The sequence below is a fragment of the Lagopus muta genome, chromosome 9, assembly GCF_023343835.1.
Source record: "Lagopus muta isolate bLagMut1 chromosome 9, bLagMut1 primary, whole genome shotgun sequence".
Lineage (NCBI taxonomy): Eukaryota > Metazoa > Chordata > Aves > Galliformes > Phasianidae > Lagopus > Lagopus muta.
Genome location: NC_064441.1, coordinates 60373 through 73217, shown reverse-complemented (window position 1 = coordinate 73217; position 12845 = coordinate 60373). Strand labels below are relative to the sequence as shown.

The following is a 12845-nucleotide window of genomic DNA, read 5'->3' as shown; positions in this document are numbered from 1 at the left end:
TTTGCATACAGAAGGTAAGTTTTCATGGGCATACTGCATGTATTGATTACAGATGGAGAGGCGGAAAAATGCTACCATACAACCCTGCCATAATGGTGAAGAGCATTGACTCTGCTAAGCTCCAGTATACTGTATTTCATTTATAAGAATATCTTCAAATCCGTTGTTTATTGATAAGGCTTAGCAAAGACAGCACCATCCCACTGTATATCAGCCCTGGATCCTACTGTTAATGCAGATGTTCAAGTGGAACCTACACAGAAAATGAGGAGAAAGAGAAGCAACTGAAAGGTTATTTTACTGTAAAATACAACCACAAGACAACCCATCGACCTGAGATTTACAAAAAGTGAATAATTCATGCTCTTGGTATACCTTACCTCCTTGTGGGAGTTCATCTCACGTTCATACATCGTAAGGTCTCCCATTTTCAGAGCCATGAAAGCCTTAGTAAGCGTAAGGACCACTGATGGCATAATGTCTTCTACTTTACAAAGATACTTCACAGCTGTCAGAGGACATACATTCTTCATGCAGGGACTGCAGATGACATGAGGCAGCTGCATAGGGTCAGCAAGATAGAATATTCGGAGAACTTTATCTGCCAATTCCTATTAAAAAAAAAAAAAAGCCATTTTATAGTTTCAATATTTCACAGAATCACACAATCACAGAATGATTGGATTGGAACAGGATTGGAAGGGACCTCAAGGATCATGAATCTCCAACCTCCCTTCCACATGCAGGGCTACCAACCTCCCCATTTTATACTATACCAGGCTGCCCAAAGCCCCATCCAATCTGGCCATTTCCAAATACACAGACTCTTATGGCCTAAGATAGAAGCAAATACAGCTTAGCTGTGAAATCACAGTGCTTTTCCTGCCTTTCCTCCCTGTCAGTGAAATTAAATGAGCCAAGAGTGAAACTCTGAAGAGCTAGAACCATCCACCACACTGAGTCAGTTTTACCAGCCAGTACAATCTGTCCATGATCAAAAAACAGTTTGCAGTGTTGCAGAAAAGAGGAACGAAAGAAATCTGAGACAGAACTTTCCTAGCATGGAAGTATCTGTGTACATTAGTAACATGCATCATGACAGCCAGATCCTTATGTTTCATGATAGCATTGCAGCTGTTGCTTGCTATTTTGTTAAAATGAGAAAATAAAAACCATGTGAAAAAGAATAACTGTAAAACTTAGAAAGCAGTGCAGTATATCAATAGAAATTGTAATTAAAATTTCATATATTGTTCTTAAAATCAGAACTAGATCAATAGATTAAAAAAAAAAAAAACAGAAACACTTGTTTTTACCTTGCTTAATTCTTCATTTAACTCTTCATTAAGAGAGTGAGTTAAATAAAATATTAATCCTCTTTCATAGGTCTGTATTTCATCACTTTCTGAAGCTATCCGCTCCAAAACTTCAGCCACAGACAAACCTGACATTCGGTAGTATGGCAAAGCCAGGTGGTAATCCTTTGTGTCAAACCTGAAAGCAACAGACAGGAAGTAACAAAGAGTAAGTAAAGGGACACTTCTGATGCTGTTGGTAAGAACTAAAGTAACACATAACAGTTGTAGACACACCAGTATCTGCAAGCACATGCTATTACTCAAGGTGACATTGTATTCTGTGCCAGATTGACAATAAAAACAATAGATACGGCACAGAGGACCAGATTAAACTGCAGAGAAGCATGAAATATACACACAATACCAATGTACAGTAGCAAAGAATGATGGACTTTTATGTTTAGGCTAGATTACTGGAAACAAGAGCTCATCTATATCATCTGACATCTAAAACATACCTGCTGTAGCAGTCTCCTAAGAAGGCACAACTTTCTCTGAATGCTCTCAGAAGTTCTTCTTTGTCATCTGATTTAAAGAAACTAGGGTCCATTATTGCTGCTCTGACTAGTAAGTGAGCCTCGCTTAGAAGATGGATGCAACTCTCAGTTCTTACATTTTCATAAGTTCTACTATAATCCACCTAGAACAGACACAGGATATACTTAGGGTGCTGGTAAAAATAATGCACAGGAAGAATTCTTGAGAGGGCAGCAGCCATTTGAAATAGGATTATGGGCTATTCACAAGAAATACATTACTGTATATTCAGCACAGAGATTAATAGTACTTATTTTCAGTCAATCAAAACCAAAAGCAGGAGGTAGCAATACCATTTCTCTGTAAAGTTGGATGGTTGAAACAGTGTTTATAATATACAAATTCCAGCCAGGCTCCAACTCAGAAATGGTTCTGGATCTGTTGTTATCAGCCTTTCTGGAACTAGAGAAAAGGAAAAGATTTGAGTTGTCAATGTTTAAATAAACACTATGCAGCCAAAAGAAAATAAATCAATCATATGACAAATCCATAAACAGATATGTTTGCAGGCTAGTAAACACTTGGCAGTTAAATTATAAATTCAAATCACAATTAATGGCTAAGGATAAATAGGCACTTTCATACAGAATGGTTAGAAACCAATACATACAATGGTTAGAAACCAATACATAAGAAGCTTACAAGCTGAATAACTGAAAGTAATTAAGATGCTCCCTCTTTTTGCAAAGATTTACCACACTTCTGCCCCTGCATCTAAATACAAGTGTCTGCTAAGATACGATGTAAGAAAGCACCTGAACACTTTTACTCTAGCACATTGGCTGGGTGTTCAACTGCCTGACATTAAAGGACCACGGAGAAACAGTGAAGAAACAGAACAGTAAGCAGTTGATCTAGGATCTCTCTCTCCTTTTTGGTGGTGAAGTACACTAGGTACTACAAGCAGCACTTGTCCAACAAATACCCTTTGCAGAAGGCAAAATGTGTTTCCTTTGCTTCCTTCTCAAATGTCAACTACAAACTTTTAGAAATTGTTTCAGAGAGAGAAACTACAGCATTTTGAATTACTAGTTCTCTTTTACCAGCTTAACATTGTCTTCTCTTTAATAAGGTTTGTTCTATGCTTTAAGACTAGTTCTAATAATTACAACCAACTACAGCTGTTCAACTGTTAATGGGCTTTAGCAAATGTGATTTCTCAACTGAACTCCTCTAAACAATGAACAACCCTCAAAGAATGGGAAAGGTAGATCTCACAGAAACAGTCATAAATGTACCTGGCTACATCCATACAACAAGAGTATATCTGACTGAAGTCTGGTCCTTCTTTTGTCATTACTATGATGATGTTCACAACTTTCTAAGATCCTTTAGCCAAACGTAAGTTATTCTCATTTTATGCAACACCATAGTTTGTTATACCATAGATTCACTATGCCTATATATTTTTGTTTCTCAATATAAGTATTTATTTCTTCTGAGTAGCAGATATTCTTCATAATATTGTTTCAACATTACTTATGAAAGTTGTTTCTGACAATCTTGATTTCAACCATTTGTGATACCATCTTCTTTTCTTCTATGTTATTTAATACTGCAGAAGTCAAAAATCAGTGCTTGATTTATGCTTTTGTTTACTACCTTGGGAATTATGCTCAAAAAGTCCTTCTGCAGAGGACTCTCTCTTCAGTTCCAACACCTGAAAATTCAGCATTGTACATAAAGTTACAAATCCCAGCTCCCCAGAAGATACAAATTCTTACAGCATCCTTCTTGAAGGCTTTCGTCTTTCAGTAATATCTTCAGTATCAGCCTTAGTCAGAAGAACTATATGGTTTTTGTAATGACAGATAGCTCTTGGCCCTATAAAAAGCTGCATTCGTAACGTGCAGACATCCAATGTGACTGGTGGACAAGCCTACAAAAGAAAGTGAGCACTTTGTAATTTTGGTTAGCATGTACTTCGAGTCTTTAATTGAACAAAAAAAAAGTGAAAAGATATAATCTTTGTCTAATAATACAACACTAAAAACATTCACTGGCCTTCCTAGCTTTGAATGCTTCATTGAAGCAAGAATAAAAATATTCAAACATCAACTCCTCGTAACAATGGGTACAAGAAATCGCTTCACTCTTTGAAGCAGTTGCACATTTTTAACTGTGTCTCAAAATACCTGAACCTTGGCTGCGTCACCTAACATGGAAAAGTTAATACCAAGTAGTTCGATTTTGGCCAAGATGTAAGACTGTCTGATAGAGTTATAAAAGTCCTGATTGTAGTTGCTTACGTTATAAAAATGTATTACACATAGAAATACTATATTTGCTTACCTACTGTTACATTTCATGCCCAGTATTACATCCTGATTCATTCAGTGTGCACCTTTCAGCCAAAAATTACCACATCCTCTACACTGGACTAAAAACTGAAAAAAAAGCAACCTCATTTGCCCAGAAATATTTTGAATTTATAGCATTAAGATAAATATTTACAAATTAACATGCACAGTGCAGCAAGGAGAGACAGCATCATGTTTTACACGTACCCTGCTTTTTGAAGAAATTCACACCAGGACAGGGATGCCCCTAAGGGACTGCAGCCCCTGGAAGACCCTTTGCCAGGGTGGGTCTGTGACCCATGGAAGGCAAGCTGTGGTGTGGACAACCACAAGGGCTGCAGGCTTCCATTATGTGCACATTTTCTCAGCCTCCTGAGGCCGCCTGTTGCCAGGCTGAAGGAATTGTGACTGAACATAAGCTCTGGAAACACATGCAGACCTGAGTCTGAGAAAGGGACAGGTTCTTTCATGTGTTTGAAAATGGAGGTCAGAGAATGTTTGGCTCTTGAAATTTTTGTAATACAACTGCTCTGTGGTTTCTTTATGTCTGCTGTCTACATGCTCAAATAAAATCCATAAAGGTCAGCTTAAAATACTCTTCATTCTCAACTGCTCTGGTATTTTTATTAACATTTGTTCCAATTTTTGTAATCGAGCAGATTTTTACAGCAAAGCAAACTGAGGAAGGGGCAAAATCAAGAACTTCGATGATTAAAAGCCCTCCTCTTCAAAAAAAAAAAAAAAAAAAAAAAGAAAGAAAAAAAAGAAAAAAGAACCAAGACAAAAACCAACACATTATCAGGTAGGCAGATATGTTCAAATGTTTACACTCCTCTTAAGAAAACTGCCAGTTCAAAGACACCTGAGAAAAGGAACAAAAATAAAAAAGAAGAAAAAGAGAAAAGACCAAAGTTTAAGTTTCAAGACAGGCCGGTTCTGCAAACATCGTCAGCCGCAATATGGAAAATCTCTGCTCCCTCCATTCAGATTTATACAGGAGAGTATGATTTTTGTTCTAAGTGTACACGATTTTACAGGTTTTTAAAATATTCTATTAATCCTCTAGAATCTTAAACAGCAATAATAGATTGCAGCGATACACCTGCAGACCATTAAATTAGAATATGCCACAGGCTGATGTAAAATATTAATTTTGGATGTTATTTGTCATAGCGAATAGAAACAAATGGGATTTTGGTATGAAACACAACTGCCATATTGCTGCCCCATTCTTTTAGAAAAAATATGAGATATGCACCTTCACAGTTGTATCAATGTATGGATCTTCATCGCGAGCTGCTGCTGCACTGCACCGCACTGTGTAACACTGCAGGCTCTCACTAGAAGGAAAGAAGAAACACTGATGAAGAAAAAAAGTGAAAACTTGAATTAATCCAGGACAAAACCTAGACAGAATCAGCTCTGTGATGCAGACAGAAGGGCATTCTGCACTAAAACATGAATCCACCCAGAATAACCGAAGAGGCTGCGAAGGACTCATAAATGAGCCAAAGAGGAAAATATATTTAAAAAAAAAAAAAAAAAAAAAAAAAAAAAAGTTACCTTGTAATGACATGCAGGAACTGTGGAGTAAGAACTGCCTGCTCTGACCTCTCCGAGTACTGGTAAGTAGAAATCAGTTCTACTAACTTCCCAACAGAGTAGAGATATCCAACATGAGGCAAAGAAAAAAAGCAGAAGAGACTCAGTAGTTCTCTCTTCTCAGTTTCCTCATTTGCTGTCATAGAACTTCCTAGACATAACAATAAAAAAGGCATCTCATATACTTCATAAATCAAAACCATTCTGTTTCTTTGTGACCTGATGCCTAAACTACACTCTCAGACGTGCCCAAGTTCCAGACCAGTTTTATTAGTAGCTATTGAAAAGAATATGAACAACAGCATATCAGCAGGTAACAATCAATTTGTTATCTCATCGGAAGTAATTTACAACAGAAGCATGGATGTACTCACAAGTGAAGAATTTCCATAGATCGAACAGCACATGGAAACTGGGAAAAAAAGAAACTGGGAAAAAGAGGGGAGATCTAGATGAGATATAAAGAAGTTTTTACAGTAAGGTTGGTGAGGTACTGACACAGGCTGGCCAGAGAGGTGCCCTGTCCCTGCAGACATGCAAGGTAAGGCTGGATGGGGCTGTAAGCACCTGATCGACCTGTGGGTATCTCCATTCACTGCAGGGGAGTTGGACCAAATGACTTTTAAGTGTCCCTTCCAACTCAAGCAATTCTATGATTCTATAATTCCAGGCAGAGTCATTAGAACTAAATGTCCACGAATGGAATGAGCAGCCTGATCATTCTTAGGTAGGCAAAGCCTGTGTTCAGATTCTACAGACTTTCTTGTTGAAGTCTATAAATCACAAGGGAAAAGTTAGCTGGAGTTGAATAACAAGTATCAACTCTTGGAAAGGGTAGATAACTGCAGGACAAGGGGAAATGGTTTGAAGTCGAGGGAGGAAAAATGTAGGGTTGGATGTCAGGGGGAAATTCTTTACTGTGAGAGTGGTGAGGTGCTGGAGAAGCTGCCCAGACAGACTGCGAATGCCCCATCCATCCCTGGAGGTGCTCAAGGCCAGGTTGGATGGGGCCCTGGGCAGCCTGGTCTGGTATGAAATGGGGAGGTTGGTGGCCCTGCATGTGGCAGGGGGGTTGGAGATTCGGGATCCTTGAGGTCCCTTCTGACCCTGACCATTCTGTGAAGTAGCTTCTTCATTTCAGTCACCTGCAGCTTAAATATGGCTTTGCTACCAGAAAACTAGAAACTGGGCGAGCAGGAAAGACGATCTGATATAAAGCATTTTTCCATGGTTATGTTGAGGCTTGAGTGAGTGCATCTTAGTGAACCCTAAAATTAGTTTTCTCTCCCTTCTATTTTAAAGCTTGAAATAAAGATAACCTGTACCTTAATATTAAGATTTACTTCTCTGATGTCTGCTATTAACTCTGAGAGGCATCCTAATATCATACAATAACACTGAGGATAACTTTATTTATGCGACATAAAAAGTGTCTTTCGTGATACAAAATTAGTCACTGAGAACCACTGAGAGTAGTCTTTGAATAGACTTCCTCCTTCAGTGTTGCTAACTGGTATTTTAACTCATACTGCTCCCCCACATGTGCGCTTACCTGTCTGGTAAACAGGGAGGAACTGAACAGAGTGCAGCTTCGTCTCTTCACAAAAGCCAAAAGGGGACTGGTCTGGTGTAAAACGCCTGGAGGGAAAAAACACAACATGGGAAGTCAGTAAGAAGCTATCACCTACTCCAAGCAAGTAAACAGCTGTAATACCCAGAGTTGATGTTTTTATACTCAACTATCCTTCATTCCTATTGCTAATACAGTTATCTTAGCAAGGCCAAGAAACACGTAGTACAGCTAGAGGCAACTACCTCAAGTTTTTGCAACCAAAAATCCTTTCTTTGCTCCTCCACAAGTCATGCATTCAATGCTGGGATCTGATGAACGTCACGGAGTTATCTCTAGATCTGTGTCCATGACAGGAGGAGACAGGCCCACAGGCCCAGAAAAGAGGAGGGGAGTGTCAATGGTTTCGGGCCGTTTCAGCCCAATTCTGTGACTAATGGGGCTGGGGACCCAGAGACCCACACCTTAAGAAAGGGAAAAGGGGGAAGGGTAGGGAGACGGGCCTACAAATGAAGAGTGGCAACGATCTGAGGAGGAAGGTTAACTTACTACATTTGATATTGGAATGCAAGATAACACAATATAATACAATGTATAATTAGAACCGAGGCTAATAAATCAAATAAAATGAGACAGAGAGAGTGTCCAAAACCAAAGGCCTTATTCTGAATTGAAAGCAAAATGGCTGGGGAGCAAGCCACACACGCCGCCAGGCAGCAAAAAAAAAAAAGAGACCAGTCCCGTGACCTGCAAGGAGTTTTATCTCCCCCTCTGAATGCAAAGTCCTGTGGGGTATGCAGTTCTTCTCTTCTGACAATCAGGTACCTGGAAAATTGGCAGTCCACAGAAATAGGGCATTAACTCCTTAACTCCCGGTGCTTTTCATGATGTTATGACGTGGAGTACCGATAACAAAAATTGTAAAGCCATGGCAGTGCTGAACACACACTAAAATGGATCTGAACCATTATTTAACTTTTCTTTTTTCCCCATCCCTTCTTCAACTGAACACAATGTAACATGGCGCAGCCCTCAGTCCTACTTTTCTTTCCTATTGCATCTCATCCTTTTCCTTGCTTTGCTTTGGAATTCACAGCTGGACTGCAATACCAATGCTTCAACAGTTTTAGATAAAAGTTTAAAGGATTTGATTACTAACAAAACCAAAGGTGTTGTTTTTTAGGGCTGAAGATACTTAGTAAACTCCCCATTCCCAGCTGCACAAAGGGAGAACTTTTTTTTTGGTAAAAAGTACTTAAGTAACCATCGCTTCAGCTGGAGTTGAACCCCACAGAACAAACAAGCAGAAGGCAGCGCCTTGATCGCTGTCAGGACTGGTGATTATTTCTGACTGTTACATTTTGTAGTAGGCTTGTTGTAAATATTAAGAAAATTGCACACAAGTTACTCCAGAATAAGGTGTGTAAAACTGCTCTGCTAGTCTGGCATGAAAGTATAAGAACTGTGGGTGGCCAAATGCTGGAAAAGGCTGCCCAGTAAGGAGCTACTCGAACTCAGCTGGATCGAGTCCTGGAAAGCCTAGTCCAGCTGATCCTGCCCAAGCAAGGAGATGTTAAGGAGAGGGACTCAGCAAGTCCCTTCCAATCTAAATGATTTTGTCATCCAGTATGCTGAGAAAATACCATCCCTCCTGATACATCACAAGCGAAGCTGTCATGTGTGCCCTTCATGGAATACAAGGATGTACAATGACAACTGGTATTAAACATCACCAATACTGCAAAATCACCAGTTAAATTGCATTTAACTGTACTAACTAGCCACTTTCACAACATTAAATAAAGCTTAGGATTTGCAAGGCCAAGTAAGGATCTTCATTTGCATCACAGTTATCTTCTCAGCAGACAAAAAAAAAAAAAAAAAAAAAGCAACAACATAAAAAATACACAGCACACAAACATCCCAGAAGCCAAAATACCAGGATTTTTCTTTCAGCAAGATGTGAGCTCATTTTGGTTACATGGAATTATTAACATAGCAGTTAACCCTTGCAGGGGAAAATGCATTTGTAATACCTGAAAAGGAGATATCGCACTTGAAAGTGCTTTTCGTCTTCTGTAGACAACTCTGTGGACTCAAGTGTGATGGGTATCTTACAAAGCTTACTTTCTTCCCCAAGCAGTTCCACTGGCTTCTGACATATGACAAACTCATCTAATTCAAGCTGCAAACTGTGAGCTGCAAGGTCTTCATCTTTTATACCTAAACAATGGAAATGTATCAAAGTGTTCAAACAATTCCATTTAGCAACAAGAAAACACTGACACTGATACAATATCGACTAAAAACTCCAACTACAGGAAACCAATTAGCATTGGCTTCCACAAACTATGACATTTTGAGATGAGCTACACTAGAAAACAAGAACAATCGACTTTTCACATAAACCATACCCTGGGCTGCCTCAGAAATGAAGCCAGCACGGCAAAGGAGGTGGTTCTCACCCTCTGCTCCCCCAGTCCTTCACAGAGCTACATTCAGCTCTGGGCCCCAGCACAGGAACACAGGCCTGTAGGAGTGGGGACACAGGAGCCCGCAGGGATGCCCAGAGGCTGAGTGCCTCTGCTGCAGGGACAGGCTGACAGCCGGGGTTGCTGGAGAAGGCTCCGGGGAAAAATGATCGTGGCCTTCCAATACCTAAACAGGGCTTATGAAAAAGATGAAGAGACTTTTTCCATGCACGTGGAGAGACGTGACGTGGTGCAATGGCTTTAAACCGAGACAGAGCAGAGTTACATCAGATATAAGAAAGAAATTCTTCACTCAGAGGGCAGCGAGGGCCTGGCACTGCTGCCCAGGGCAGCTGTAGGTGCCCTATCCCTGGGGGCAGTCAGGGCCAGGCTGGATGGGTTTGGGCACCTTGTCTATGGGAGGTGCCCCTGCCCACAGCAGGGGTTGGAACTGGACGGACTCTGAGGTCCCTACCAACCCACCCATTTTGTGATTCTATTAAAAGGCAAGCTGCTCAGTATAAGGCAAATCCAAAGCAACCTGTGCTGTAAACAGCCAAATAACAAATAAAAAAATGTTGTCATTTGGTTGAAAAGGTTTTCAGAAAGAAAAAGGTAGCTATGATACAATGTTGTGTGATCTTCAACACACCTAAGTTCCAGAAAACAAATCCTAATTGCCCCCAAAAATGTTTCGAACTTTTCTATTTGGCTTTAAGTACTGAAAACAACCCAGTGTGAATTGTCTGCGCTAAAATCCATTGTCCACCAATGAAGAAAACTCCATTTGATATCTTTCCCATCTGAAATTTTATTGACTTTTTTTTTTTTTTTTAAGGTGTAGTTTCCATTTCAAGAAGCACAAACCTTTTAAAATTTCTTAAATTATAAATGAAAGATTTTCTAAGAGCTTTCTGCTGTTGATCTGATTTTTAGGTGGGAGCTAATCAGGTTAATTCCCACACATTGCAAGCAGGCAGTATGTAATGACATCACGTTTGAGCCTTCTTTATGAATGACAGTAATCAGCAGATTCTCAGTCTGAAAAAGTTCAATATCTGTACTTACCTCCATCCACCAGCTTTTCTGTTGTACTAACTTGATATGCGCATTGCTCTCCCCTGTCTGCACTATGCTGGATCAGGTCCAGTTTCAGGATTAGAACATCCAACTCTGTTGTTATCGCTATGTGCCTAGCGCAAAATGCAACTTCGGCAGGAATGAAGTTATCAGTGTGTAAAATTAAGGAGCGTTCAAAGTCTAATACTGTCAAATTCTGGTTTATGACCAGGTATTTCAAACAGAACATGACTAGCTTATTCTTGCAGCCCACAAGAAGATCTCCATTTACAGGACAACATGAAATACACAGCGGAGGATCTGAAAGTGCCATTTCCACTATCGACATCTGCTCTTTTAAGGTTTCGGTGTACGACTCCTCCATCTTGTGACCCACCATCCGGACACAAACACGAGAACTGCCTGCAGACATGCATCGCCAGTTCACATAAGCTCTTAGGAAAGTTGCTTTGCTTTTCTCTTCAATCGTCACCAAATAGTCTCCTTAAGGGAAAGCAGAAGGACTGTTAAGTCACACAGAATCACACAGAATCACAGAATCATCCGGGTTGGAAGGGACCCCAAGGATCATGTAGTTCCAACCCCCCTGCCTAGCAGGGCCACCAAACATACACATTCAGATCAGGTTGCCCAGGACCCCGTCCAACCTGGCCTTAAACACGTCCAAGGACGGGGCATCCACAACCTCCCTGGGCAGCCCGTTCCAGGGCCTAACCACTCTCCTAGTAAAGAACTTCCCCCTAACATCCAACCTAAATCTTCCCTCCTTCAACTTAAAACCATTTCCCCTAGACCTGCTGTTGTCAGCCCTTTTGAAGAGTTTACTCCCCTCCTGGGTGTCGTTAAAGAACACGTGACAGCGTTTGAGCTGCTTACGGGCGAACCCAATAAAATACATTACAAAAAGTATCTTAAATTCTCAGCTCTCACATAGCGTTCCAGAGTACAGCCTTTACCGGGTTTTCTTTAATGAGAGATCTCGAGCGCAAATTAATTCGCTAGGTAAACGCACTTCACGTACTGTTAAAGGAAAACACACGGCTCCAGAGCTCCGACGCTACTTCGACGTGGGCCCACTGTAAGAGCAGCGCTCTTCTCAGAGGAGACGCCCCGGCCGGGCAGCAGCTCCGGGCTCCGCGCTCGCAGAGGCCACCCGCCCCCGCCCTGAGGAACTTCGGCCCCGCGCGCCCGGCACTGACCTGCACGGCTGTGCGCCATGCGCAGCACGGGGCCCAGGGTGGCGAAGGAGCCCAAGGGCTCGCAGCGGCCCTCGCGGCGTACGGCGAACACCTCCACCCCGCAGCTGGCCGCCGCGCTGGCCACGAACAGCACGTCGCGGCCGCAGCAGAACTGCGCCGGCTCCTGCTTGCAGGGCACTACTCTCTGCGACCCGAACGGGTGCAAGTTGTAAAGCCGCACCATGGCCGCCGAACACCGGCACCGCTCGGAGGTTTCCTGCGGCGGCGCTCCACCTCGCCACCTTCCGCCTCCGCGCGCCCTTCCGCAGCGCGCGGCGCTCCTCGGGGGCGGGGCGCAGGACGCCGAGCGCAGCTCCGTGCCCTGGGAGGCCCCGCCCGCCCCCTGGACACGCCTCCGCGCCGTCACGCGCCGCTTTGTACGGGTTGCGTTATCGGGTTGCGGCGTCGGTGCTTTCAGGCGTGCTCTTGCATCGCAGCGTGTTGTGCCGTAAGCGGCATGAGCTCCTCGCGCTGCGGATTTCACGAGCGGGAGGCAAACCCGGAACGGAGCGCTGAAGGGAGGCAGGCGGCGCGAGGAGCGGCGCCGTGGGAGCGGGAAGTGCCGCTGTGCGGTGAGGACGGCGAGTGCTGTTTCTGAGCGGCTCTCCAGCTGCCCATCTGCCAAGCTGGCCGGCGTCGCTCCGACCCAGATATAGAAGCCGGCGTTTACCTTTGTTGAACTGCATGCC

The 12845-nt window shown here is 42.4% G+C and overlaps 1 protein-coding gene across 5 annotated transcripts in view; it reads right to left on the bottom strand.

The window, feature by feature from the left end:
* The window catches only part of HPS3 (HPS3 biogenesis of lysosomal organelles complex 2 subunit 1), a 33350-nt gene extending 20895 nt beyond the window's left edge, over positions 1 to 12455 (bottom strand). For 3 of the 5 annotated variants that reach the window (XR_007378952.1, XM_048955467.1, XM_048955466.1), the window contains exons 1-11: positions 12118 to 12454; positions 10907 to 11401; positions 9404 to 9590; positions 7350 to 7435; positions 5759 to 5948; positions 5454 to 5535; positions 3620 to 3774; positions 2189 to 2297; positions 1817 to 1998; positions 1317 to 1494; positions 381 to 611 (exon numbers count right to left, since the gene is read on the bottom strand). Coding sequence is in view for 4 of the 5 variants with exons in the window: in XM_048955467.1 (XP_048811424.1) it covers positions 381 to 611; positions 1317 to 1494; positions 1817 to 1998; positions 2189 to 2297; positions 3620 to 3774; positions 5454 to 5535; positions 5759 to 5948; positions 7350 to 7435; positions 9404 to 9590; positions 10907 to 11401; positions 12118 to 12340 (2118 nt within the window). In the remaining variant the exon portion in view is untranslated. Of the gene's footprint in view, positions 1 to 380; positions 612 to 1316; positions 1495 to 1816; positions 1999 to 2188; positions 2298 to 3619; positions 3775 to 5453; positions 5536 to 5758; positions 5949 to 7349; positions 7436 to 9403; positions 9591 to 10906; positions 11402 to 12117 lie in introns of all 5 variants that reach the window. The other 2 variants (XM_048955469.1, XM_048955470.1) reach the window with 2 other exon arrangements.
* Between the last annotated feature and the right edge of the window lie 390 nt (positions 12456 to 12845).